At 41.3% G+C, this 26,794-nt stretch overlaps 1 protein-coding gene across 1 annotated transcript; it reads right to left on the bottom strand.

Annotated features, from left to right (window-relative positions):
- Positions 1-3,820: 3,820 nt before the first annotated feature.
- Positions 3,821-16,918, bottom strand: VCPIP1 (valosin containing protein interacting protein 1). The gene is made up of 3 exons (XM_028736811.2): positions 13,972-16,918; positions 11,087-11,173; positions 3,821-6,985 (listed from the first exon to the last, which is right to left on the bottom strand). Exons 1-3 carry the CDS (start codon positions 16,652-16,654, stop codon positions 6,111-6,113), a joined length of 3,645 nt encoding a protein of 1,214 aa, XP_028592644.2. The 5' UTR covers positions 16,655-16,918; the 3' UTR covers positions 3,821-6,110.
- Positions 16,919-26,794: the final 9,876 nt, after the last annotated feature.

Raw genomic sequence — 26,794 nt, 5'->3', positions numbered from 1 at the left:
GGTGATCTTTTAGAATGGTTTTCATTATACGTTAGTACTTGACTAGTCCTAATTGAAAATGTTTTGATATATATTTATAGCTAAGCAAAGATTAACAACTCTGAATTAATGCATTTTCTTCCACATAAGGATCAGGACGTGAACCAGGAAGTGACCTATACAGAGAATGAGACAGTTCTATCCAATATATTTTGTATCCTTCTGTTCCATCCACTCCATTCTATCTCACCTGGTTGGCAGTTCCTTCTGTGGCAGCATGTCATTCTTGCATTGAGCTGTTAGCGGGTGGTTTGGGGGTAGCAGCTGCCCTGCTTAGGGATTTTCCCTACCAGTTCTTTCCACTGTTATCGTTTGTGCCTGCCTCAAGGTTACCCCTTACGTCTGCTGGTACATCTCACGTAGTTTGAGTGGTGCGGTTTTGTTTCAGCTACATGCACAGGAGGACTCCAAACAGTGTTGCTATAGATACTTGTAAAACACTTGTCCTTCAAAGAAAGAAAACAACACCATACACCCTTTTCATTAATCTGCTTTTCGCATAGGCACCAAGGCTGTTCTGCACACCCCTTTTAACTCAGGGTGGGCAAACTGTGACATGGAGAGGCCTTGTGATGGGGTGCTGCTGCTCACCTGATCTATACAGTGCTTACTTATTGTTGCTTGCTGTGAAGTAGAGAGGCCAGGAGATGGCAATGTCCATACAGGGGAAACATACCTGTTGGAGCGCTCCACTGGTGCGCTTGCACTACACTGTCACTGCTTCCTTGCCCCTTTATCTTGCACTATCAGCTGCACCACATGCACCCAGAGAATCAGGTGAACAGTGGCACACCACCATGCCATCCGCTACTGTCAGTGACCCTTCAGGTGTTGGTCTCCAGTGCTCATCAGCCATAGCCAGCATGGCCAATGGTTAGGAATGATGGGAACCAGTCCAGCAACTTCTGAAGGGCCACAGGTTCGTCATACAGCTTTAGCTCATGAACTAGCCATTCCGCTTCGACCCTTTGCCCACATCCTGTAATCCAGAAAATCTCCTGAAGGTATGTTTCTGTGGAGTGAAGCAAATTTAAGTCTAGCCAGGTATTAATGGATACAGTCTGTAAGTTCCCCATGCAAATTTCTGGGAGGAAGAGAGTACAAACCCGATAAATATTTAGAAGCAGAAACTCCACAGGCTCTTTCCCGCCTCTGAATCCAGTATTCTGAAAAATAGTTCCCATCAGCCTTATTTGCATTTGCTCTTCTGCTTGCAATCCTGGGATATAATCATTAAAACATACATACTGGCTACACCAACATTTGACCTCTCACGTGGTCAATAAAAAATAAAATTAAAATTCCCATACTCAAGGTATGGGAAGGGATGAATCGCATCCAACTCTACAGAATTTACTCCCACTATAAATTAGGCAGGCACTATCCCCAATATGTTCTGGATGCCTGGTTAAAATATTTTAGTCCAGGCCTTTGCACCATTGATGCTGTTTTTTGCAGTTTTAATATCAGATGTGTAATGTAGGTTTTTAATGTTTTGTACGCTTTCATTTTGTTAAGCTGCTTTGGGACCCAGATGGTGACAAATGTAATACGATTTAAAATAAATAAATTCATGGACACAATTATGGAAGAACAGCTTGCATATCTGTTCAGGTGAAAACCAATGGTTGCTGCTCACGTGTGGCTCACTTCCACCCAGCCATAGCAGCTAGCCCTGACAAAAGACAGAAAAAGCTGGCCTTTGCCCACAGTACTAATAACAATAATGTTGGTATAGAAATTAGGAAAAAGTTGTTTAGCTTATGTTTTTAATATAGCAATCAAAGAAAATCCCAAATACTGTACAATAAAGTGTAATATAGTACACTGTTATAATACACTATTGATACAATACAGATTAAAAAAAAAAATTAGTACAGCAATCACAAATAAAATCTGAGTGTGCTGAACAGCCAGCATTGTGAACATGGTATCATTGCTATTCTAATTGTATTCAATTTGTAAAGCACTTGCTGTTTTCAAAGGTTTCCTAAATATATACAGTACTAATGCTTATTTATACATTTTTTTTTACTCAATTACTTCCAAAAGTGCACTATTTCTCTTCCTGGCAATAACCTTCATTAAAATAAAATCTAAAAATACGAATCACTGTTCAGTCTTTTAACTTTACTACAATCATAGGGGCAAAGTTGGAATGCTGCCTTAAAGTATTTTAAATGCAATATTTTAAAATACTATGGGATATTCACAAGTATATATTGAACAAAGCTTTTTGCTGGAATGTCAGTCCCCAAACTGAGGTTGTGACAGTCTGATTAGCATCCAGCATGTCAAACTGACCCAAAGAAAAAGGAGGTTAGATCTGAATACTAAGCATACACATAATTGAGTTCCACTAGAATTGGTGGAAATCGGGGATAATTCACACACATTGGGCTTATATGAAATCTAGGTGGGTTGCATGCGCACAGGGAAGAGCAGTCATCAAAGCCCTCCATTATGCAGATATACTCAAATTTGTCCCTTCAGAAAAAAACCATTTTGGTTTTGGAAAATACATCCTTTCTATAGCAGTTAGTATACAGCTGCAGCAATGGTCTTCTGTGATCTTTACTAAAGCAAAGAATAGACGTCATGTCTGGACCACAAACACAGCAACTAAATACTGCCCCTATAACAAGTCAATTTCAACTGAAAATGTAGATTATTTAAAGCTAAATGAGAGGAACACATTATACAGGCAAAGAAGGGGAAAGATCAAATATTATTTTTAAAAATCAGAAACTTTGTTACACCTTGCTACTTTATTTTTAGCTGGGTAGAAGTATAGTACAACAAACATTCAAAAGTGAAATTAAGTGAGCAAGCCATTTTTTCAGTTGTGAAATAATTACGGTAAGTTTTTAAAGCTGAAACATCCAAGGGCTGACTCTCCAGAGAAATATAGAACAGTAATGTAGTAAGTGCACCTTGTATACCCACTAAAATACTACTAATGGAAAGCAAATCAGTATGCAGCAATTCCAGAAATTTCTAGAATGCACTTACTTCTTCATTTTTCTTCTCTGATTGTACAGAATTTACTCCCTCCTGAGTAAACCAGTGTATTGGTGCTGCTGTGCTACTACTGTATTCCCACTTCCCATTCATATTTTTATATATACATTAAACTGGCTGTTCAAGAACAAGCTTTTTTGACCGACTTAACAGTGTTTGAAAGAAAACCATGGCCTTTCAATTGTCAAATTTTAGACCCACACATATCAGAAAGCCTGACGGTTGGTGAATAATAAGAGACAGAATTTTGAAATGTCTAAAGGAAATGCACTTCAGGCATCCCCTTGCCACATCTGAGATTTTCCATAAATTCATTTTATAGAGGACTCTCAATCACTCGCTGAAGCTGCAATCCTGTAACTAGTTGCATGTGCTTAAGCTCACTAAGTGAAATATATCACGTTAGTGGCAACTATGTGTCATCAAAGTGAATGAGACCACCATTTATTTGTGCACATTAATCCCATTAACTTTGATGGAGATAAGCCTACATTGCACACTTGCAATATAAAAAATTAAATGTTAACCTTCCCCAACATACTTACAGCTACAGCAGTATTTTTTCCATAACACTCCTAAGCCAGGATGGGAAAACTTGTGGCCTTCCATGAATATTGGCCATGCTGGCTGAGGTGGATTAAGCTGAATGGCATCTAGAAGGTCACAGGCTTCCCAGCCCTGTCCTAATCCTTTACTATTTTCATTTTACAAACAGAGCATTGCAAACATCTTTTCAACACATCACACAGGGGCAAGAATACAAAGTGAATAACTTTGTATTTTTATTTTCTGAGTAGGGAAAAATGAAGAGTCATAACACAATTCCTCAAGAGAAAGGATTTCTACAAGGAACAGAAAAGATGTACTTAACTCTTAGTTCACACCACATTAAATTATAAAATCACCCATGCCTTCCCAACTTTACAGCTCTTGCTCATTTATACATGCATTTTTGCGTAAAGGATGTTGACAATTACCCTCCTTTGCACACAATGAAAAACCACCAAAGTATTTCCAAGCTAAGAAGAAAAATATCAAACCACCAGGCTGTTTATCAACCCTATAATCCAAGCCAATTTTAAGCTAGCAGTGGCCATGATTCTCATCCAAAGAATCCTAGGAACCGTAGCTCTGTGCTATAAATCCCCCACAAAAATATTTCCAAAAATACTGGAATTCCCAAGCTTATGTGATAGAGGCCAGAGATGTTAACTGAATTTTCAGGATTTAGATATCCAGTGCAGATATCCATATGGTCAGAGAAAGAGTAGTTACATTCTGGTTTGTCTCACAAGCCATCTCATAATATATTAAAGGCTACCTTTTAAACTGGGGCATGGGATATTGCTGTGCCAGAAAGCCCAATATCACCCACCCCTGCACAATCCCTTGCAAATGGATAACACTTTGGGTCACGGCCACAAGTCTGGTTGTGCGTTTGTTAGAAGTTACAGTGGTTTTTTTATATTCCACCTCAAGCATCCTGTTGTGTGGCATGATCAATTTTAGAATTCCCTATTTACATCACATATTTCATTTCTTGACCAAATTAAGCAGCAAAACTATATATTTGAAATCATTTATTTATGAAAGTTGTATTTGTATGTTTTATATATAAGCAGTGCATGAAATAACAAAAGATTTAGTCCCTGAATGAGAAAAGCAAAAAGGGTGTTTGAATGGATTAATATAGTTGAATGAACCAAGGCAGTTTTACCTTCGGTTAATTTCCCATATAAAAAATAAACCTTCCCTTACTTAGGACATTTTATCATAGCATTGCTTAGAGGTTTCCTGTGTGATTATAACTGCAGAAAGTGTGAGCATATTTTCAGAATATAAACATTAATACAAACTTAGTATTTGTGGACCAGGTAAAACTTGCATGTTGAGTAAACACTGGCTTCAATAGCTAAGCACTTCAGATTTCTTTTCAGTATCTCTTCTGTATTATAAGTCGTTTACTGTTTCAAGTTTATTTTCATTAGATGAAGCAGTAATAATGCACATAAAATAGAAATAAGCAAAGAGGCAAAAGTGCAACATCAGTATCAAGATAAATATTCTATCTTTACGGAGCAAATACTATGGCTGCTTAGTAAAAAATAGCACTGTAGATCTGATGAATATGCTGTTTAAGTGGATGACAGTTTAATCAACGTGATGCATGAAGACTTGCATAAAAGTGAAACACTAAGGATTTCCCATTTCAGGAGTCAAAAAGAAACTGTTACTATACTGCTGAAAATCTGATGAAACTTCTGTTAAATTCCATTAATCCAACATGCTTAGAAAGTGTTAATAGCCAGCACTGATAACCAACTGTTATTTTTCAAAATCTTCCTGCACAAAAAGCAATTCCTTATTAGCCTGCTGCAGTTTCTTAAAATACTTGCATACTACTGCCTTTGCAATGTAAAGCACACGATAGTACTTTACCAGCTCAAAATTAAACATGCAATCATTAGCCAACAGGGCAATGAAAAAGCTGTGCTGGCTCAGTCCGCCATGCATTGCTGCATCACCTTTGCTTTAGATTCATCTTATACTATATAGCACTTTGCCCTATCATTCTTTAAATGTGCAACTTTTAAAGAGATCTCAATAAATATACGTGGGTTTTTGAGAAACCTGAAAATCTAAATGGATGCAAAGTGTTCAGATCTAAGGGAATGCCTCTTTATGCTGGAACCAACACACTACATTTGTCAGATTTTCTTTTCACATATTAATCTTTGAAACATAATGATTTCACATGGGCTGGAGGATTAAGACTTTAACAGAAATAAAATTACAAAAAAAGAACCCACATCTACAGCAGATATTCATCCCAGTGCATATTCTAATAACTAATTTACAGGTAACTGAGAGCTAACCTGGGCAGCAAAATGGCATATTAAAAGCTATTGTCTATCACACACTTGCTATCATGCAATGAGTAAGATATAATCTTTGAAACATACAAGATTCAATTACTAATCTTATGTGGCCCAGCCAACAAACATTACATTTGCACAGTAATCTCTTGTATTTTATCAGTTGTTAACTATTCATGAATGATCCATTGGCTCAGATGTATTAGTGATTTCTGCATCTTGACTATCCATCTCTTCAGGCTCTTCCACAGAATTTCCCTTCTGTGCTTTTGATCTTGTGGAGAATGTTGTTCCCACTGCATTTGACATGTTACTGTCAGTTGTTTCTGCATTCAGATGTCCGCTGCCACTTGATAAAGAAAAGGATTCAGACAAACCAGTCTGAGGGCTCCTTGTTTTAATAGATGGACTTGCGGCTTCCAGTTTCCTTTGAGAGAAGTCTTGTGTCGCCGACTGCTCTGTATTCTGATCCCGCATGTGTCTGTCCATTGAAGCCTGAATCGAAGAAACCATTTCCTGCAATTTTTTCCGTTGTGCCTCAATCAAATTAGGATCAAGCTGCCTGCTGTCTCTCATGGTTCCTACTCCAGGAGCTATCCGTATTAGCTCACTGTTTCCAGAATCACCTGTGTACACTGAAGACTCAGATTTAGCAGAACTTGGACTGAAGTCTGTGCTTGTGCTTTGCTTTCTTAACAGTGGAGCTTCCCTAGCTCTTTGATGAAGTGATTGGCTACCAGCTGCACTTCCTAATGAATGGCCTTTCCCTTGAAACGCTGTTATATTGTGAAGTTGCTCTGACTTCTTTTTAACTACGCCACCGCTACCTAACTTTAGGAGTCCATGTGAAGGACTTGCTTCCCGGCTTCTTGAAGAAGCTTCTGCTCGCACTTGGCTTAGGGCCTCCTTAACCAAGTCTTCAACATCGGCGCCCACAGGAAAATGCCCAGCAACATCCACACAAAGTTCCACTCTATCTTCTGCTGCATTGTACACAAAGGTCTTACCAGGCAAGTGTGGAAAAGTACAATGCCTACCATCAGCCAGACCTACAGAAAGGGGAAAGAGATATTTTTAAGTTTATATATTGCTTCTTAATGATGGCTGTGAAGCAGATAACAAAGCATACCGGTGTCACATTATAAGCACAAAAGGTTGTATCCAACTATGTTCAACTCAGAGTGGCCCCACTGAAATTACTGGACCTAGTTAGTTAGTCAGTCATGTCAATTAATTTTGCTGAGTCACCCTCTGATTTGGACACAACCCATATAGCACTAAAAAAAACCCAAAACTAAGGAAAAAACAAAAACGTAAGAGCAGACCTGTTGGGTCAGACCCTAAAGGACCATCTAATCCAGCATCATTTTTTCCACAATGGCCAACCAGATGTTTTTAGGAAATCCAGAAGCAGAACATGAATGTAACAGACTCTACCCAATGGCACATTGGAATACTGCTACTGCTCCTGGATGTTACATATAAACATCATGGTAGATAAAATATATATTTCTTAAGTTAAACACACAGCTGCTACATCCAAAATCAAGTTCTGGAAAAGCAAATGCCCTCTGGAATGGAGCTATAGAGCAGATTTCTAAAAGTGAAAGGGGACATTAAAAGACAGGCTTGTTTGGGCAGTAAATGCCATAACAAAAGACTTAAGCAGTAAACACTACTTTTATCCTTTCTCTTTAGTACTCTCTCATTATCTTCAACAAAAGGTTGTAAAAACTTGAATTGGAACTATTCAAATGGAATCAGATAGTCTGAATAGGTCAATTATACATTTGTCACTACATTAGATACAATCCTTGTTACCTGCTCTTCTGATTTGGAGCACATTTGTAAGAAAAAAAAGAGTCTGAAGTTTAAATAATGACTATACAGGAGAAAGCAGTCTTTAGATACATCCACTGAAATGTAATAAAAGATTGCCATGTATATTACATTTCATTATTTCCATTTTAATATTGCAAAATATCTTCTGCAAGTCATCAGGTACCTTAGGTAACCAAAGTGGCAGAATTTGGTAAGGTAAAGGGACCCCTGACTGTTGGGTCCAGTCGTGAATGACTCTGGGGTTGCGGCACTCATCTCGCTTTACTGGCCGAGGGAGCCAGTGTACAGCTTCCGGGTCATGTGGCCAGCATGACTAAGCTGCTTCTGGCAAACCAGAGCAGCGCACGGAAACGCCGTTTACCTTCCCACTGGAGCAGTACCTATTTATCTACTTGCACTTTGACGTGCTTTCAAACTGCTAGGTTGGCAGGAGGCAGAATTTGGTAGAAACACTGTTAACAGCAGTGAAGAACTGCTGGCCCATGGGCTTAACTAGGCTTGCCAGGCCCTTGAATGTGGCCTGCAAGGCCATTTTAGGCAAACCACACCCAACTGTCAGTCAGTTGGTATATGACATCAAATAGCAAGATTTGTTATCTCCAAGCCTAGATCCTAACACTGTGATGCTTAGTACTAAGATTGAAGATAAACCTTTGCCTGCTTTTTATAGTAAATTGTCAAAGTGCAGACACATTTTTTTTATCTTGTGGTTGTGCTTGTGTCTATTTTTAAAGTTGTTCTGTTAATAGCGTTTTATAGAAGATGGTTGCTTTTACTCATGATTTGTTAATTATTTTATATGATTTATGTTTTAATTGTGATGTTCTATTATGTTATTGCTATTTATTGTATGTAAGCCACTTTGTGATGTGTGAGTAAAAAGCAGCAGAGAAATATAATAAATTTAATAATAAATTATCTCTGATCTTAACACTATTGGACCACAGCACAAAGACTGGAGATAAGATTCTGCTTGAAGCTGGAAGTTTGAATCACCTGACATCCTATGGCATCAGGTGATTGACAGGTTGGACGTCCACCCACCTATCAAAATGACATATGGAGGGTGGGCAGGTTCCATTTGTCCACCCCTGATATAAAGCACACAGGAAAGTAGAAAACCAGAAAGAAGGAGAGTGGCTTAGAGGTGTACAATTGCCAATACTGAAACGAAACGGAAATCAGTGGGCACTGACTATTATTAGCATCTTTTAATGAACTTTTAGATGTCATAGTGCAGACTGGGACAAGTTGTCAGAACAAAGATAATTATCTAATGTTTTTTCAACAATAAAGCAATCCTGTTCTCATTCAAGGTATGCAATGTCAAGCTTGGCAGAAAAGATGGAACACTGAAAGGATTCTAACATCTTTACTGCTGTTAGCTGCTCTGAACCCGGCTTCGGCTGGGGAGGGAGGGATATAAATATTATTATTATTATTATTATTATTATTATTATTATTATTAAACTTGTATAGAAAACAAAATGATCAATTTGACGGCAGAGAAAACACTGAACTCATGTGGTAATTACAGCCTCAAAAGTGTGTCTGCATATGTGTAATAGGCATGCACTCTGATTAACATATTACATTGTACAGTAAGCCTGCAATTTATGCGTGTTCAGCTTTATGGGCTTGGGGGGAAATAAAAAATAAAATAAAAGGCAGTGGAAAGGGGTGGATACACACAGAGAATGAATTCTGAGGCTTTGTCACAACTCTGACTTGATGAAAGGAAAAGCATAATATAAACAAAGACTTTAAACTGTAAGGTGAACAAGCATTGGACTGGTGCATAGTGATAAAAAATTCCTGCAGCAGTCTTTCTCCATAGCTGTGCTGCAGACAAAACAATCAAGATCCTGCCTTTTTGTATCCTCTGAACTCAAGTCTGAGATTGTTTCTTTCAAACAAAACACATGTAGTAACCTAAAAATAAACCTTGGGTTACCACTTGTGTTTTGTTTGGAGCAAACAAACCATGAGCCCATGTTCAGAAGACATGACAAGCTAGGCTCTGGATTGTTTTGTCAGTGGCACAGCAGCAGCAGGTGAGAAGTGCCCTGGGAATTCTGCTCATTCACATTATAGTTTAAAATAAACAATGGTTTAACTTAATGTGATGTGCAAACTGAGCCACTGTATGTCGTTCTGGAAAGTTCTCTGAACTACAGAAGTAAAAGGGTGGAGTGGAATGACCTGCTGCACAATGAGACCAGCAAATGCAGCTAGTTAGATTGAAGCTCTATGTTTCAAGATTAATTGTATCACATTCTCCTTTTCAGTTCTTGACTTTGGCTTATAACACAGATTTTGTTCCTTAATCAAGAAAATGAGCGTGCACACAATTTAGTTTAAGATGACAAGAAAAACTATTGTGACAACAGTACCACTAATTTAGAAGTCCTTACAGACCTTTAGCCACTCTGTCAATTTCCTTTAAAGCCTGAAGCATTATACATTTCTCTCTACTATAGCAAGTGTGTGCCGCAACCACATCAATGGCTTTGTATCTGTAGCATTCTAAAGCATCCTCCTCTGTTTGAGCTGCTCTGTGTCATTCTGATTTGATTTGCTATTCAGGTTGAATCTGATCTGTTAAACCTGAAACTGTTTTATTCCCATAACTATAAAGGGGGATTTAAAAAATAGCTATATTTCCCCCCTTTTCATATAAGTGGGTGTAATTTGCAGGCAAAGGAGCTCATCCAGAGTGGATTAAGCTTGCCAAAGTTCAGGCAGACCCAACCAGTGGACTTCGTGCCAGGAAACATTTAAGTTGTTGAGGTTTTTTAAGAGGAAGTGTTTTATTTTCTAGCAGAATTGCATACAAATTGTACGTATGTTCTCTCCTTTTGAGGGAGTGAAATTGTGATTAAAAGCTAGACTTGTCCGACAAAACAGAAGATCCTCCCACCTCTCCATATATATCTCCCCTCTTGAGCTCTGGGTGTTTCCTCAGTCAGTTTGGTTTCGATTTTGAGAAAAGAAAAGAAAACAAAGGAGATGTTGTGCATGGTATTGAACTTTCTGGAAAAACGAAAGTAACAGAGCTACTTGCAGTATGAGAACTCCCTGATCTGCCCTGACACAACTTGTTAATGGCAAAATCAAACTAGGGAACAACAGAGTCTGCCCTGAACAGACAGAGTCTCACCCTGATTTGCCTTCTCGTTTGGGGTACACATGGCATGGTTGCAACACCCTCCCCACTATATGTATACATATGTACACGAAATTAAAGCTTCGCAATAATTTTCTCTTAAAAACCATGATATACACAAGCACATAGTTAGAAATCATACCCATTGTTTTCTTCATTATATTGTAGAACACACCACCCTGATGGAACAAGTGAGGAAGTCCTTTTGCATAAGACCAGACATCTTCTCCTGTGGAACAGAAAAAAAGGGTTAGTTAACTAGCATAATTATAATTGGTGGGAAAATATGAACTTCATTTATATATAAATACAAATGCCTGTTCCCAGCATGTCTTCCAACTTTCTACCACATTCTAGCATAACCAAGAAATCAAGACCGCAGTTGAGTTCTACCATCTTCTAGAGGAGTCAGGATGGTGATACTTCAGCTATACTGTAACATGTAAAGACACACAAAATTTTATTTAAAGATAAAGTTTTCAGGTCCCACTTGCAATATTACAATGAAGGCAAATGGAAAGCATGCTAGAGATATGAAGGTCCAGAGAAAGAAGGGGGGGGATAGTCTCTTCCCCTGGTTCCTGCCTCCCTTCCCCGGTCATCACATCTCAATGGGAGTCACTCTTTTAGTTTCCCTGGGAACCTAAGGGCCATTTCATACATGACAAAGTATTAGCAACACAGCATTTAGCTACACACATTTTACTGAATGTATAGGAGTACTTGGGTACTTGGAGGAATACAAGACAACCTTGATTTTAAGCATCAATGAAAGAGAATAGTACTCTGCCAATATATCTTAATAGAAAACTCAAGCTACATTAACTTAACTCTCAGAACCGGGGCTTGTTCTAACTGTAGCAGTTAATAAACCAGGATTTTAAGAAGTGGTTTGATATCCTATTTGTTTTAGCCAATCACAGATAGAGAACCATGACTTGTTCTGTTTGGACACCATGAGGAACTGTTGTTAATTCAAAAGGGAAAACTTTTAATCTCCTCTTTGCATGCAGAGGGAGGGGAGTTGAAGAATGCAGTTCCAAGGGTCAAGCGAGCATTTTTTCATAACAACAATTCATGCTTGTTTGAACAAGGTTACAGTCCTCCAAGTATGAGACAGTTCTTCCACAGAAATAATAGGCAATTGCTACAAAGGTTCCAACTTCACCCTGACTACTCTTCACATAGTATGTGTGCTTGTCTTGTTTAATCCTAAAACGCCTACCTTCCCATCTCCTTTCTGCCATGCAATGTTTCCTCCCAACCAGCCCCCTTGCATGAACATGAGGTAACCCACAGTTTTGTTTCAGACTTTTCCCCCAGTGCTAAATACAGTGGTACCTCGGTTTATGAACTTAAACCGTTCTGGAAGTCCGTTCTTAAACTAAAACCGTTCTTAAATGGAGGCGCGCTTTCCGTAATGAGGCCTCCTGCCGCCAGTGTCCTTCCACCGTTCGGATTCCATTCTTAGACTGAGGTAAAGTTCACAAACCAGGATACTACTTCTGGTTTTGCGGAGTTCGTAAACCAAATCATTCGTAAACAGGACTGTTCTTAAACTGAGGTACCACTGTATTCTTTTCTTAAAAGGCTTCCTGACATGCATGCAGCCACAATCTCTTTTAGATACTACCTTTATACTTCATACTCAGATGAGAACAAGAACTACTAGGAAAGAAATGGTTACAGCTGAAGAGATATTTTTCTCTGAATAACAAAAGTCATATGACCACAACACTTCATAAGGTTTGTTCTCAGTTAAAAGAAGTAAAGTTGCCAGTTTCACTTTTGTTTCATAGTTTCTACTCAGTTTCGTTTCCAAGAATTCACTATTAAGCTTTTGGTTCATAAAATTACACACAGAAACTTCCATTTTCTTTTGAACAGTCATTTCCATCATTTTATTTTTAGTGCCTTAACACACAAGCCTAATTTTCAAAGCAGCACAGATAATGCAACTGCGAGTGCCAAAAACATTCATGACACTGTGCAAATGTTACGCCATTCTGCAATTATCACAAGAGTTTTATATGGGCTGTTTAAAAAAATGCCTCAGCTGACTGGAAACCAAGCAATACTTTTGATGTCATGCACCCTGCAAGTTAATGGCAAAGACTGCAATACGTTGATTTTATTTGCAACACTGCCAATTAATTTGGTTTAAAAGGTTTCTTAAAATATAACCTTCCACAGATCTGGCTGAGTAGCAGAAATACATATATTATATATACTCTCTGGACAAGTAGTTCTGCTTTTAAGTTTGTTTTACTTCACCAAAACCCTGTTATGCTTTAAATTAAGACAGTAAGAAGAGGTGTTGCAGTAAATATTTCACAGCTTCATATATATGCTTTAAGTATAGTATTTATAGCAAAGTAAGCAAATGAGGAAGCAAGTGAGAATCCTGACACACAAAAACTCTAGCTAGTTACTAGAATATTAAATTTATTCATGAGGAAAAATTAGGAATACTGAGAAAAGTCCATTTATCAGAGCACAACATTGCACAAATGAAGACATAAGATAAAGCTGGGAGATGAGAAAAGTGGCTTTCAAATGCCCCTAAAAGTATAAACCAAGGTTGGGGAATCTGCTGTTTTCTAAATGTTGCTGTACTATCATTCCCATCACTGGCCACTTTGGCAGAGGCAAGTCTAGAGGGCCACAAGTTCTCACCCCTGGCTGAAACAGTAGTTACAGGTACTTTTTTTATATAAGTAATTTCATTATTTTTAAAAGTAGGAACAGTTGTGCAGCAATAAAATGACTAGCACATTTCCAAAGCTTAGCAAGGGTTTGGTATGGCTTCAAATTAGAGGACTGACCGTGTGTTAAGATTCCTCCATTGCAGGGGGTTGGGCTAGATGACCCTTGGGATCCTTTCTAACTCTATGATTCTATGAATTATGACACCAACTTGTATTTATCTAATAGTTGGTCAGATCATGTATGGATTTCTAGCTTTATAAAATTCAGAGTTAAACATATCTCTACTCTTTGAAAAGTGAAAATAAGTTTTTTCCTTACCCATAAATGTTGCTAGAAGACACAGAGAGTACATTTCCTTGTCGATTTGTTCTTGGATTTCCTTGGAAGCAATTTTACTAGTAACAGCAACATCATCAAGTTTCACAGCATGGGCCGAGTGAACTGAAGCGGTCTGGCTGCTCTCCTCCTTGCCTTTGAGAATCTCTATAGTTACTCTGTCACCATGCAGTAGAGGAACAGGTTCATTTTCCTGCCCTTCTTTGGGTGGCAAAAGCTCTTTGGGAGGAAAGCCAACTCGAATACATTGCAAATGGGGAGGAATATTAAATTCTCTAGCGATGCTTTCTTGCAGTTCTAGAAATGTGGTTGTGGATTTCAAAGTGAGCATGGCCTGCCGCCCATCATTTGTTGTTATGCGTATTTTCTTCTCTTTTGTAGATGTTGGGGAATAAGGAGTCTTTGTAGGTGTAGCAGGTGCAGAAGATGGCCCATCAGGAACAGAACCTGGGGAAGATGTTCTAGGTGGCACTTTTTGTGCTTGTTTCAATTTTTCTGTTTTGCGTTTCTGCATTATAGGTGCCTGTTCTGCAATGTTTTGCTGAATAGTTCTTTCAGTTTTACTCATATTTAGCTCTTCCCTGTGCAATGTTTTTGTTTTCTGACCAGTAAGAATTATTTTGGTTGGAAGTTGAGATTCCAAGTCTTGTCCTTGCTGCACATCATCAACTCTTCGGGCATGAGCACCATCAATGTTTACAGGCGTATAATCATCAGGGTTCTTTTTGGCTGTTTGATGTAGAATGGTATTGACAACTTTCTGGACAAGAATCTCACTGCCAAATTCTCCAGGAAAATGCTTGGTAACAAGTTTCATTGCAACATCATACACATTGCTGTTTAGAGAAGGATCACTTTCATACTGAAACCAGTATACCGTCTCTCTCACCACTCTCCCACCCCACTCTAGAGTAATTGGGAAAGCTTCAGGGAGATTGTCATACTCCTTATCTTCCCAATAATGCTTGAATCCACAACCACATTTACCACCTGTCGATCTGGTATTAGTTCTGTCCCCATCCAAATACACAACAGAACCATCATTTCTGACACGACGCACCAATGTTCCATGGCACCAGTTACAGACAGTCAAATTACTCAAGTTATAATCAGGTACAAGTACATCCTTAACTGGATTATAGGCACATACCAAATTGTTAAGAGGGAAACTATAATTTTTATCAGGCCTTAGCTGGCCATGGGTACTTTTTGCCAAATTATACAGTTTCCCTCCAGGAGCCAACCACTCAGGAGCAACATGAAGTTCTGAAAGGGCACCACAAATGAGACACTTGTGAAGGCGGTTGTCCACCACTGCCTTTTTAGCAGCTGCTGTGACATCTTCAGGCTGAACTCCTATTACACCAGTCCTTCTATAGAAATACTGGTGTACATCAGCTACTAAACTGGGATGAATGCCATGCTTATCCATGAAAACCTCTTCCATGGCAGCAACCAACCTCATCAAATATTTGTCTTGCAAACTTCTGTCACCCCCAATCACACAACTACCATCATCTTCCAATTTGATGTATTTTTTAATAAGGTCCTGAGGTACTCCCCAAGCTTTAGGAAGTAATTTCATAGGCAATTGAGGCAAAGCAGCACCTTTTATCCCAACCAGAGGAATATAATGGTTACGGCCAGAACTACTCCAGGCAATACAGAGAGGTTTGTTCAACATGCCATCTTTTCCCATGCATTTTTCTTCTGGTATCAATCCAGGTAGAAAAGTGGCAGAGTAGTCTCCTGAACTACGCATTCCGCTCAGGGAATCCAAGAGGATGATGGGCCGGTGCAGCACATTGGCCAATCCAAATATGTGGATGTTTCGAAGGCCCATTGGTACACCCTCTGGGGGAACAAACAAAGGATCACATTCGTTTATGATGTCTTCCCATTCTGCCGCATCAATGAAGTCATGAAAGAGAGCTTTGTAGCGGCTGAGATTCTCCCTAAAGTGCTTCTTGAGATTCTCCCGCAAAGCGTGCCAGAACAGCTCCCTGCCCACCAGCGCCCGGGAGATTGCGTGCACCAAGCAATGGCCATCCCCATCCACGTGGACCGGGATGAGGCACTCCTGGCTGTTGTTGGCCTTCTTGATATCCTCCAAGGTGTCGTGCAAGTAGAGAAGGCTGCCGGAGCGGTCTTTGCCATACCCTACCGTGTCGACATGCTCAGGCTCAATGAGGAAGGCACGGTCGCCCAGAAGAGCGCAGTCAAAGATATCCCCCTGGTTCATCTCGGTCAGGAGCTTGGCCTTGCCCGTCTGCTTGTCCATGCCATAGCGGGCCAAGATGGGAGACAGCAGCTTGCAGTGGTAGTTGGACAGGCCCATGACTTTCACCAACTCGGTGTTCTTCCTGGGGGGCCCCGCCCCGCTCACCCCCAGCAGCGCGTTCCGCAGCAAGTTGTGCAGCACCAAGTCCGGGTCCGTCACCTCCTCCACCGCCAGCAGTTGCCGCTGCTCATGGCGCTGCCCGCAGTCCGTGCACTCGATGCTCCCGCTGCTCAGAGGCCCGTGCGCCGGGAAGAACAGCCGCGCCTGGCACTTGGGATCCGGGCAAGTCCCCGAGAAGATCCTCCGGTCCCTCTTCTTCGAGACCGGCGCGGCCACCGGCTGCTGCTCCTGCTGAGGCGGATGTTGCTGAGGCGGCTGAGACATCGCTCCGCGCCTCCTCCTCCTCCTCCTCTCGCCTGCCTGCGGCCGCGCTCCTTCCCCGCTCCCTTCGGCTCGCGGCCCCTCACAGCTTCATGCCCCCTCTCCCCTCCCCACCGTAACGGACAGAGCCTGACAGAAGCCGCCCTTCGTCCTGACGCGGCGCACCAGCCCCAACAGTGAACGCGGAAGCCTCCGGCACCAACACTGACTGCCGCTTCACTGCCCTGGCCGTTGCCCGCAACGTAACGGCCTTTCCCCTCCCCTCCTTCCATGCACACGGCGCAAGCGCGGCGGGCTGAGGCACACGGTAAATGTAGTATCCTCCGCCCAGGAAGTCAGGTCTTGTAGAATAGGGATCCCGGTGATTAAAAGACTACCGGTACCAACATGCAACGCGGTACAGGAAAAACCGAGAGCCATGAAGAGGGATGTTTTTGCACAAGGACGACCGGGAAATGTAGTGTTTTCTGTCGCGAAGGGCCGAGCGCGATCAAATAGACAGCGGCGCGAACGCGACTACATTTCCCAGAATGCTTCACGACTTGCTCTCGTGGTTTATGGCGTCAGTGAGTTGACGAGGGGTAGGATGAGGGAGAGAGTTGTCGAGACGCTTAATGTGAGATATGTAGCTCAGTTCGATGCGATCAATAGGTATTTCTCCGGGGCAAGTACATCAGACTGCAGCTTTCGACTATACAAATCCTGTCGCCTCTTGGATTTGCTGTTCTCTCAGCCCGCAAGCTATACCTTGTGGATACTAAGTCTGAGTAATTGAAATAACTACATATTCTTCCCCCTAGTGGGAGCCCTTCTAGGTCAGGCCAAAGGCCCATCTAGCACTCTGTTCTTACAGTGGCGAGCTAGATTATTATGATTATATATTTGTTTATGCCCTGCCTTTTTCCTTGATGGGACTCAAGGTGGCTTACAGATAAAAACATGAACTGCTGAAAACGCAGGGGGAAATCTAAAAAGCAATTAAACATTGATAAAATTTAATCTATACACATATAGATGCTCATAGCAAGGCCTCAAGGAGGACCAGGGTGCAATAACATAATCCCCACTTGTGTTGCCCAACAATATATTTGTCAGAGGCATGCTACCTCTGACACAGTAGTCCACTGAGTACTGGGAGTGAGATTATAGTTTAGCCACTTGCTGTGAGCAGTAGTTATTTTTGTTGGACCTGAGTATTTCAATATTTAGCTTCATTGGAAGGCCCCAGGTTCTAGTATAATGTGTGAGAGAGAAACTTTGCTCTGTTCACTTTTTGCGCGTCATGCACAATCATATTTACCTTTTATATAATTTATATCCCAGAAATGAGATTGTGTGAGACTATTAAGAATGGGGGCAGGGGGAATACCTATGCTGTCTGTAAACAGGCAGAAATAACAGAAAGCAAAAAGTACTCAGCGATTAGGGCTGTTCTAATAATTTCTAGTGGTGTAAAAGCTGAATGGAGAAGAATGCTAAATGTTAGTGCTTAATTCCATGCAAGTGTTTAATGTGAGATGAGTGCTCTTCATGTATGCAGATTTGTTAGTGTCCACACAGTGGAGCTAACATTGAAACATTTATATTCCCATCCCTTTAATCCAGATTTACCCTTTCCAGTTAAAAAAAATATGCTGCCATTTACCCTTTTGTGCGATCTTAACAACCAATTTATAATATTCCCATTAGAAAGCACCCAAAATCACATATATTATTATAGTGTTGCTTTATTATATAATTGTATTTTATTAAAGATTAAACGTGCTTTTTTGCATAGGCAAAATGTTCCCTTTTGCATTCATTCTCCGCTAGTGAATTCCTTTAAAACAAGCACTGCCAAACCATGCAAACTATATAAAGGATTCATTTCAACAGTAGAAGAAGAAGGGTTTGGATTTGATATCCCGCTTTATCACTACCCGAAGGAGTCTCAAAACGGCTAACATTCTCCTTTCCCTTCCTCCCCCACAACAAACACTCTGTGAAGTGAGTGGGGCTGAGAGACTTCAGAGAAATGTGACTAGCCCAAGGTCAGCAGCTGCATGTGGAGGAGCGGAGGTGCAAACCTGGTTCCCAAGATTACAAATCTACCACTCTTAACCACTACACCACACTGGCTCTTTGCATCAGCTCCTTGCTGATGCAAACTATGCATCCAAGCTGTGGAGAACCACTAACAATTACTCTGCCAAAGCCCTTGGTGATCAAGCAGGGATATAAGGGATCAGGCCATCCTTAAGGTACCCTGGACCTAAGTTGTTAAGGGCCTTGTAAATTAATATAATAACTTTTAACCTGACCCAGTAGTGCAGGGTGCAAACCAGTGCAAACTTTTGAGCACCTGAGTTATGTGCTGGCAATATTCTGTCCCCATTGTCTAGCCACAACTATTGTTGTCCAGACTTTCTAAACTATCGCAGGAATTCTGTCAACAATACTAAATCCAAAACATATGCGATCCTTTAACAGCCGCTTTGCTGGTTCTGAATTATTCTAGAGAAATATGTTTACTATTAATTTGAGGATAAATTGTAACTTCTCTTAATTTAGTGTGCCTGTGAAGCAGGCACCATTTCTGTGGTTTGCTATGGTCACCCTAGTCACACAAATGTTTTATTTTTCACCTTTCTAATTGAAATGACATGGCCTTGAAGCCTAAGCAGCTCCTGCTGTGATCACATTAGACTCTATCAGCCAAGCAGTGTCTGGCCTGGCCATCACACTGGGGACAGACTTTCAAAAAGAACTCCTAGTACCGCAGGGATGTGTCAGTAGAATTTTTCTTTTGATGTTCTGAACCACCACAGTCCTGATGCTCTGTAGTCTATTAAAGACCATTTCCTACTAACCATTAGGAAAATATTGTGCCCACATTCCAAAGAGGCTTGTGTGTAGAATTGGGCTTTGCATAAAGATCTGGCTGTACATGGTCACTTGGGAGATGGTTTGATGCTGCCAGTTTTGAAAGCATTGGTCACCTGTTCTAGATGTAGCCCCCTACCCCCCAAAATGAAGCAATTGGCACTATCAGAGCTGGCCTTGCTATCTGCTTTTTTGAGCCTATGATCCCAATTCAGCAAAGGGAGCCACTCGTGCAGACCTGGGCCCTGGACACGGAAATCCAGCAACAGCACTTGTACAATGCATTACTATACATGCAGGACATATTTCAAAAGGTGGTTCACTTGCAGAAGCCTGCTTCCATGGATTTGGGTGCATCTTCTTATTATCATCTAGGTTTATACAATGTACAGACTTTACTGAATTTAATCTTTACTTTTTGAAAAGCACAATTTAGAGCACAGTTGCTTCAGATTAGAGCTGTCAAGGTAACTTGGTCTGACCAATTGGTCTGAGTGGTGTAGTATAGCAAATAAGAGTACTGTCTGTAATCTGAGAAGTCTGTCTCAAGAGTTTATTTGGCAGGCTAATGCTCCAAGTTAAAATCAGATGCCACGGAGGAAGAGGAGGGGGTGAGAGATTTTTTAAAATCAGTATTAGGTGAAAAAATCATTTAAAAGTTTTCCTAATATTTCAGGTAACATTAGCTCTGTCTTTTGCATTTCTGCATCTCAGGTTATAGTTCTCTACATTATACAAAACCATGAAGCTTTGCAACAGTCTTAGCATGCATTACTATTTATGAGTTACAAATGGGTCCTGCAACAAAATGTTACAGTAAGGAGTACTCCTGCTTAGGTTTCCATTTACTCCATTCCACCCATTTTTGTTTTTCCTGCCAACAGTCAGACAACATCTGATATCCACTGGACATGCTCATTGACTTGTTTTGCCATCCCCACCTCTTTTAGGTTTCCCCTCTAAATTGTTTTTGTACTTCTGCAAACCTTGGGCCTGTGCCAAGCCTACTGATATCTCCCTCATGTGTAGGCATTGTGTGGTTTTGGCTACATAAGGGCTGGCACTGAGAGAACTGAGTTTGCTACTAAAATATATCATGGTTTACCGGTAATCAAGTGTCTTTTCAAAACTGCAGGTCACATTACATTCCCAACCTAGAATGATCCACTTTGGTTGTTGGAACTGGGGCTGCATACACACCATACATTTAAAGTGTATGGCTTCCCCCTACCCCACAATAAACACCTGTCAGGAAGCTCCCAGAGGTTTCCAGATGTGGAGCAATTGCGAGAGCTGTGCAATCCTACAGGAGGCAACTAGCCTCATAAGGCATTCCTGTTTCCCACTTAACAGGGCCTTAGCAACACAACCGCTTCTTTTGGCCTAGCACGTCTAGAAACATCCAAATCACTACATCTGGGGCAGCAGGGATGCAGTCCCGGACAGCTCAGGGACCAGATAAAAAGCAGATGTTGACTACACCTTTGCTCTAAGTGGCTTTAGCCAGCCTTCAGTTAGCAAGACTTCAAGCACCTAAAAACGTATCACTGCAGTTACTACTGCTGCTGCTGTTTTTAGGATATCCCAGTATAGATAACCTCAGTGGGTTTTTTCCCTGGGGGTCCTCAAGAGTACGCAGTACTCTCACCTTTTTCTCCTAGAAGAAAAGCACTGGATAACCTTGACCATAAGATTATAAGTCTAGATTTAGAATGTGTTTGCAAGCCTGGAGTAGCACCCAGTCATTACTGATGGAGACTGAACACTTCATGCCAACACTCTGGGACAGTTTTCAGAATTTAGCAGCATGAATTCACATTTTTATGCCTAAATTTCTCCTGTGAACAGAATCAGGGATCTCAGCATATAGGGATTCAAATAGCCCTGGGAATCATCCCCCCGCCAACACTTTGTTCTTTCTGTTCTTTGCAATTTAATCAAGAGAAATGGCTGCCTTTTATCCATTGGCAGGACAGGCAAGGCCCAAAAATTCAATTAGGAAATTACAAAGGGAATGGCTGAATCATGTGCAACACTTATCTCGAGTGTAGCTATAGGCTGCTCCAGAGTGATGGCTTCCCTCCCTTCTGTTTCAGCTCCGTAGCACAAAAATGACCGAAGAGCACGCTGGGGAAAGGTAGGGACATTCTCTTCCACCCCATCCAGTGGGTCGTTCATCTGATCTGATAGGGTCAGCATGGGCTGAAGCCCCCTTCTCATTAGTATTATTGCTTCAGACACCCTGACACAGCGGCTGTGGGCCTGACAATAAAAACTGTTTGGCAAGCCTTCCTTTTAGGGTTGCCACATTTTCTTCTAGCAAGGCTCCTGTCCCTGGCTTTTCAACTACAGGTGACTCCCAAACTCCAGAAGTAGACAGGGAAGCAAGATATAGGGAAGAAGATATGGGAACAGTTTGGTACATAGCTGTCAACTTACAGATTTGAAAATAAGGGGCCAGCAGCCTTGAAAATAAGGGACCTGCAGCCAAAATAAGGGACCTGCAGCCTCACCTGTTCCAGGCACTCCAGTCTTCCTGTCCTCCTGCAGTCTGGTCAAACTCATGCTGGTAGCTTCGAGATCACTGTCCAACCAACTTTGTAACCAGAGGTTCAACTGAATAGAATCTGAATCACATGCACCACAAGGCCTATGCAGCCTCAGCTTAAGATGGCTCCCCGGCCTGGCTTTGCACTGCAAAGTTTGCAGCAGCACGTGCAACAAAATGGCATCCAGCATTCAAAAAACCCCTCAGCTTGCATTAACTAGCCACACACAAGGCATGCAAGCTCCACCCCCCCCAGTCGTTCTTAGACTTCTTATTGGGTGAGCAACACAGGGAGGGAGCTTGCAGCTTGCAGGGCTGGCAGGGAGGGAGGGAGAGGAGCTGCTTCCTTTGAAATTTAAGGGACATCATTTAAGGGACATTTAAGGGACATCCATCAATAAGGAACAGCAGCGGGACATGGCGCTGGAATAAGGGACTGTCCCTTCAAATAAGGGACACTTGATAGCTATGGTTTGGTAGCAGGCTAACAGCTGGGATCACATAAAAGGATGATATACTCAAGGAACTCTTCCCCTCCCACAAGCTTACCCAGCAGTGGCGGCAGCAGTATTGTTTTTATTTCTACTTTTTTTACATTCTAACTTTTTTAAATGGTCCAGCATTAATATGAGAAGTGCTGAATTGGGTGGTTGCAACTACTCAGGACCAGGTTACCCGAAAGACTGCCTTCTCTTGTATAAACCTGTAATATCACTTAGATCATCTGGGGAAAGTCTGCCCATGGAACCTCAACCTACAGAATATTGCAAAGCGGTGACTTTTTTGTCCATTTTCTGCTATCGCCTCTGTACTGTGGCATGACCTTCCCTCTGCCATAAGTGAAGCAGCAATCATCAGTTGCTTCAGACATCTTGTAAAGACATGCCTTTTTGCCCAGTGTTTCCCTGTCCCATAAGGCAGAACCTGTTTTTATTTGTTTTAATTCTCTGAATTTCCTGCTTTAATTTGTTTTTATGTGCCTTTATACGATTGTTTCTTGTCCTTAAATTGTACATCTTAGAGTTCTTTAAAATGTTAAGCAGTTTTATAGATGCCTTTAAATAAATAGATTTTTTATTATTAAAAAAATGCCATCTTAATTTCACCACAATGCCTCTAAGTCCAAATATTGCACCCTGCGACAGTGGGAGAAAGAAAGATAGTGGCTGCATCTGCCCTGCTTAGCATTTATCCTATTGGTACTGGGCCGCAACAGTAGAAAGTTATAATTCCTCTTCTCTCTCTCTGTCTCTCTCTTTCTCTCTGTCACACACACACACACACACACACACACACACAATGTCAGCATCAGTTCCTGTGGACCCTTCCTGGACAATTGGCCCTGGCATTTGCACCCCAAGCCTCATTATTCCTCAGCTGTCAAATTTAATTCAGAGCGGCATAACCCACTATTTAATTTTTCTCATTCCTAGTACATATTCCTTATGTCTGACATGAATCATCTTGCTAAGATAGATGCATATTTACGCGCACACAACTAAAATTAAAATTCCCATGTATTTTGCTACCAAATGGATACCATGCATTATATTGCCTCAGATAAATTATGTTGGTTGTTCTTGTTTTAAACTCAGTGTTCAAATGCAAGAAACAATTCTGGAGGATTCACAACACATTGCCATGTGCGTATCGGAACTGTTGGAGGAACATTCATATTTTACTGGCACAGTATGATCTCATTTATCCAGATGTCCTCTATGACATCTAACCCTGGCTGGAGTAAATAAATTATGGAATTCAATTGCCACGGTAATTCTGGAATTAAGCCCTGACACTACCACAAACTACCAGCAGATCCCAGTCGTGTGCGTTTGAAAACTGTAAGCAGATTTATAGTGCAAGCCAATGCATGTTTACTGGGAGGGATGCATTTCCACGGTGAACTGCAGGGCTCATAACAGAAGTGGGGAAGATAGGAGAGCCTCCTGTGCCCTCCCTTGTGCAACTGCTGCACAACGGCCCTGAAGAGTTGGCCAGTTGCATCTTAACTCTCCAATAATTGCTGCCACCTCCACTCCCATTCAAAATCACAGCCCCTAGATAGGAGGGGAACCTGGGCAGCTCAAGGAAGACCCTGAGACAACACACTTACAGTTCCCTGCCAGATCCATCTCAGTTTATGGGGAATGAAGCCGGAACCCAGCTCTCTGACTCTCCCAGAGATCAGAGCAAGCTGCTGTTCTTTGACAACCCCAGTCCTATACTCCTGCAGCATGAGCCAAGCAAACCTGGGCACATGGCAGATGCAACCCACCATACCCCTTAGCATTGATTATTGTAACTCGCTCTACGCGGGGCTGCCCTTGAAGCTGACCCAGAAACTCCAGCGGGTGCAGAATGCCGCAGCGAGGCTCCTTACGGGGTCCTTGCCGCGGGATCACATTCATCCAGTGCTTTACCAACTGCACTGGCTCCCGGTGGAGTACAGGGTCAGGTTTAAGGTGCTGGTTTTGACCTTTAAAGCCCTATGTGGCCTAGGACCCATGTACCTACAGGACCGCCTCTCCTGGTATGCCCGGCGGAGGACCTTAAGGTCCACAAATGACAACACTTTGGCGGTCCCAAGTCGCAAGGTGGTTAGATTGGTCTCAACTAGGGCCAGGGCCTTTTCAGGATTGGCCCCAACTTGGTGGAACGCTCTGTCACAAGAGACTAGGGCCCTGTGGGTCTTGACATCTTTCTGCAGGGTCTTTGGTTTGGACTCAGTCTGACCCTTATGTTTCCCTCCCTTTATGATTTTGATCTATGGGCTACTTTTAAAATGAGGCTGCATTTTAAATTGCATTTTAACCTGTATTTTAAATTGGTTTTTTTCCTATTATGTTTTTATTGTAATTTTACTGGTGTTAGCCGCCCTGAGCCCGGCTCTGGCCGGGGAGGGCGGGGTATAAATAAAATTTATGATGATGATGATGAATACATGCAAATGTGTTCATAAAGCATTGGAGATAAAATGGCAAAGTAGTCTTGCAAAACTATGTCTAGTGACCTTGGTAAAAGAATTAAGGAGGTTATGGCTACTCTGGTTCAATTAACTGAGGTCAATAACTGAGGTCAACACAGCTCTCAGCCCAGGATTTCATTATTATTATTTTTGCCTCTGATCATGCATTTCTTACATTAATTGAGATTATTAATCATCACTTTCAATATACTGTATACTCTTATCAACACTCCTTTTATGCAAGCGGTTTCCTAAATGTTCACTCATCCATACTTAATGAAGGAGAGCAGTGGTAAGACGGTTGCGGTATGAACACAGGATATGGCTGTTGAATTGCCAGGGATTGTGCTAAGATTCTAATTAAATGAATTAAACCTTCATAGTTAAAGGGAATTGTCAAATAAATTATAAAATGTCAATCCCTGTAGGCCCTACGTAGCGGCTTACGTTTGTATCCAGGCAGCATGCAGATGCAATACACCTTGCCCTGCATTTGAAGTGAGTTTCAAAATATATCTATATTATTTAAAAGTAAACGAGTTTCAAAAATTATTCCCTAATGTTGCTTCCCATACATGCATTTTATTTGAAACTAGCCAGAATTTAATTTCCACAGCATTTAAAAGTGCATTATGTGCTTACCCTATCCATTCCCACAACTTTAGAGATTGTCTAAAGCCATAAGATTGTCCACATCTATGGCTCAGCTACACATTGGATGTGTACTAATGTTTTTTTGGTTGTTTCCACATCAGATTCTTCTTGTTGAAAGATGCACAGTCTGTCCCCACAACCCAAACTCCTTGTTCAAGGAAAAATTAGAAGAAACCAGCAAAGCACCTATGGCCTAATGTTCCTGTTTCGCTGATAGGAAACTAAGGCTGAAACTGGTTGTTGTTTTTTTATATTACTTTTTAAAAAAGACTTTTGTATTTTCCATGTACATGCAAGGATATCCCACTTTGTCTTTGTGGAGAGGCTCTGCAGCAACATGAATTTATAGTGGTAAGCAGCGACACTGGGAGTCTTTGGGACCACAAGAAGAGCTTTGCTGGATCAGACCAATGTTCCTAATCATCCAGGATTTGGTATCACACAATGGCATTCAGATGCCTTTGGGAAGCTCACAAGCAGAACATTAAGGCAGGCATAGGCAAACTCCGGCCCTCCAGATGTTTTGGGACTACAACTCCCACCATCCCTAGCTAACAGGACTAGTGGTCAGGGATGATGGGAATTGTAGTCCCAAAACATCTGGAGGGCCGAGTTTGCCTATGCCTGCATTAAGGCAACAGCCTTCTGTTGTTCCCAGCAGCTGGTAGACAACTTGGAAATTGATTATCTTACTATTGCTTTTATTTGTCCCTGTATTTTTAGGCTGCCCATTAGCTGTCAGTATTCACAGGGTGGTTTGCAGCAGTCATAGTAAAACACTAAATATCATAAACCAATAACTAAACCAATTCATTCAGCAAAACTGACAAAAACTCATATATATCTCAGCAGCAAACCGGAGCATTTCAATTTTGGCCTCTCTCAGCAAGCAAGTCCTGCATTGGAGGCTTTCAAGCAGAGGTTGGATGGCCATCAGTCATGTATGCTTTAGTTGAGATTCCTGAATTGCAGGGGGTTAGACTAGATGATCCAACTCTACTATTCTATGATTTAAAGTCCATTCTCTGCCCCCACAAGGCCTAAGTTAAAAGATAAGTCTTGAGGTAAAGTCAACTAACTAAGGTGCCCTACATAGGCTGGTAACTCAAGCTGT

Source organism: Podarcis muralis, chromosome 8 (genome assembly GCF_964188315.1).
Source record: "Podarcis muralis chromosome 8, rPodMur119.hap1.1, whole genome shotgun sequence".
NCBI classification, from domain to species: domain Eukaryota; kingdom Metazoa; phylum Chordata; class Lepidosauria; order Squamata; family Lacertidae; genus Podarcis; species Podarcis muralis.
The sequence above is the reverse complement of the archived record's forward strand: the minus strand, read 5'-3'. Positions and strand labels throughout refer to the sequence as shown.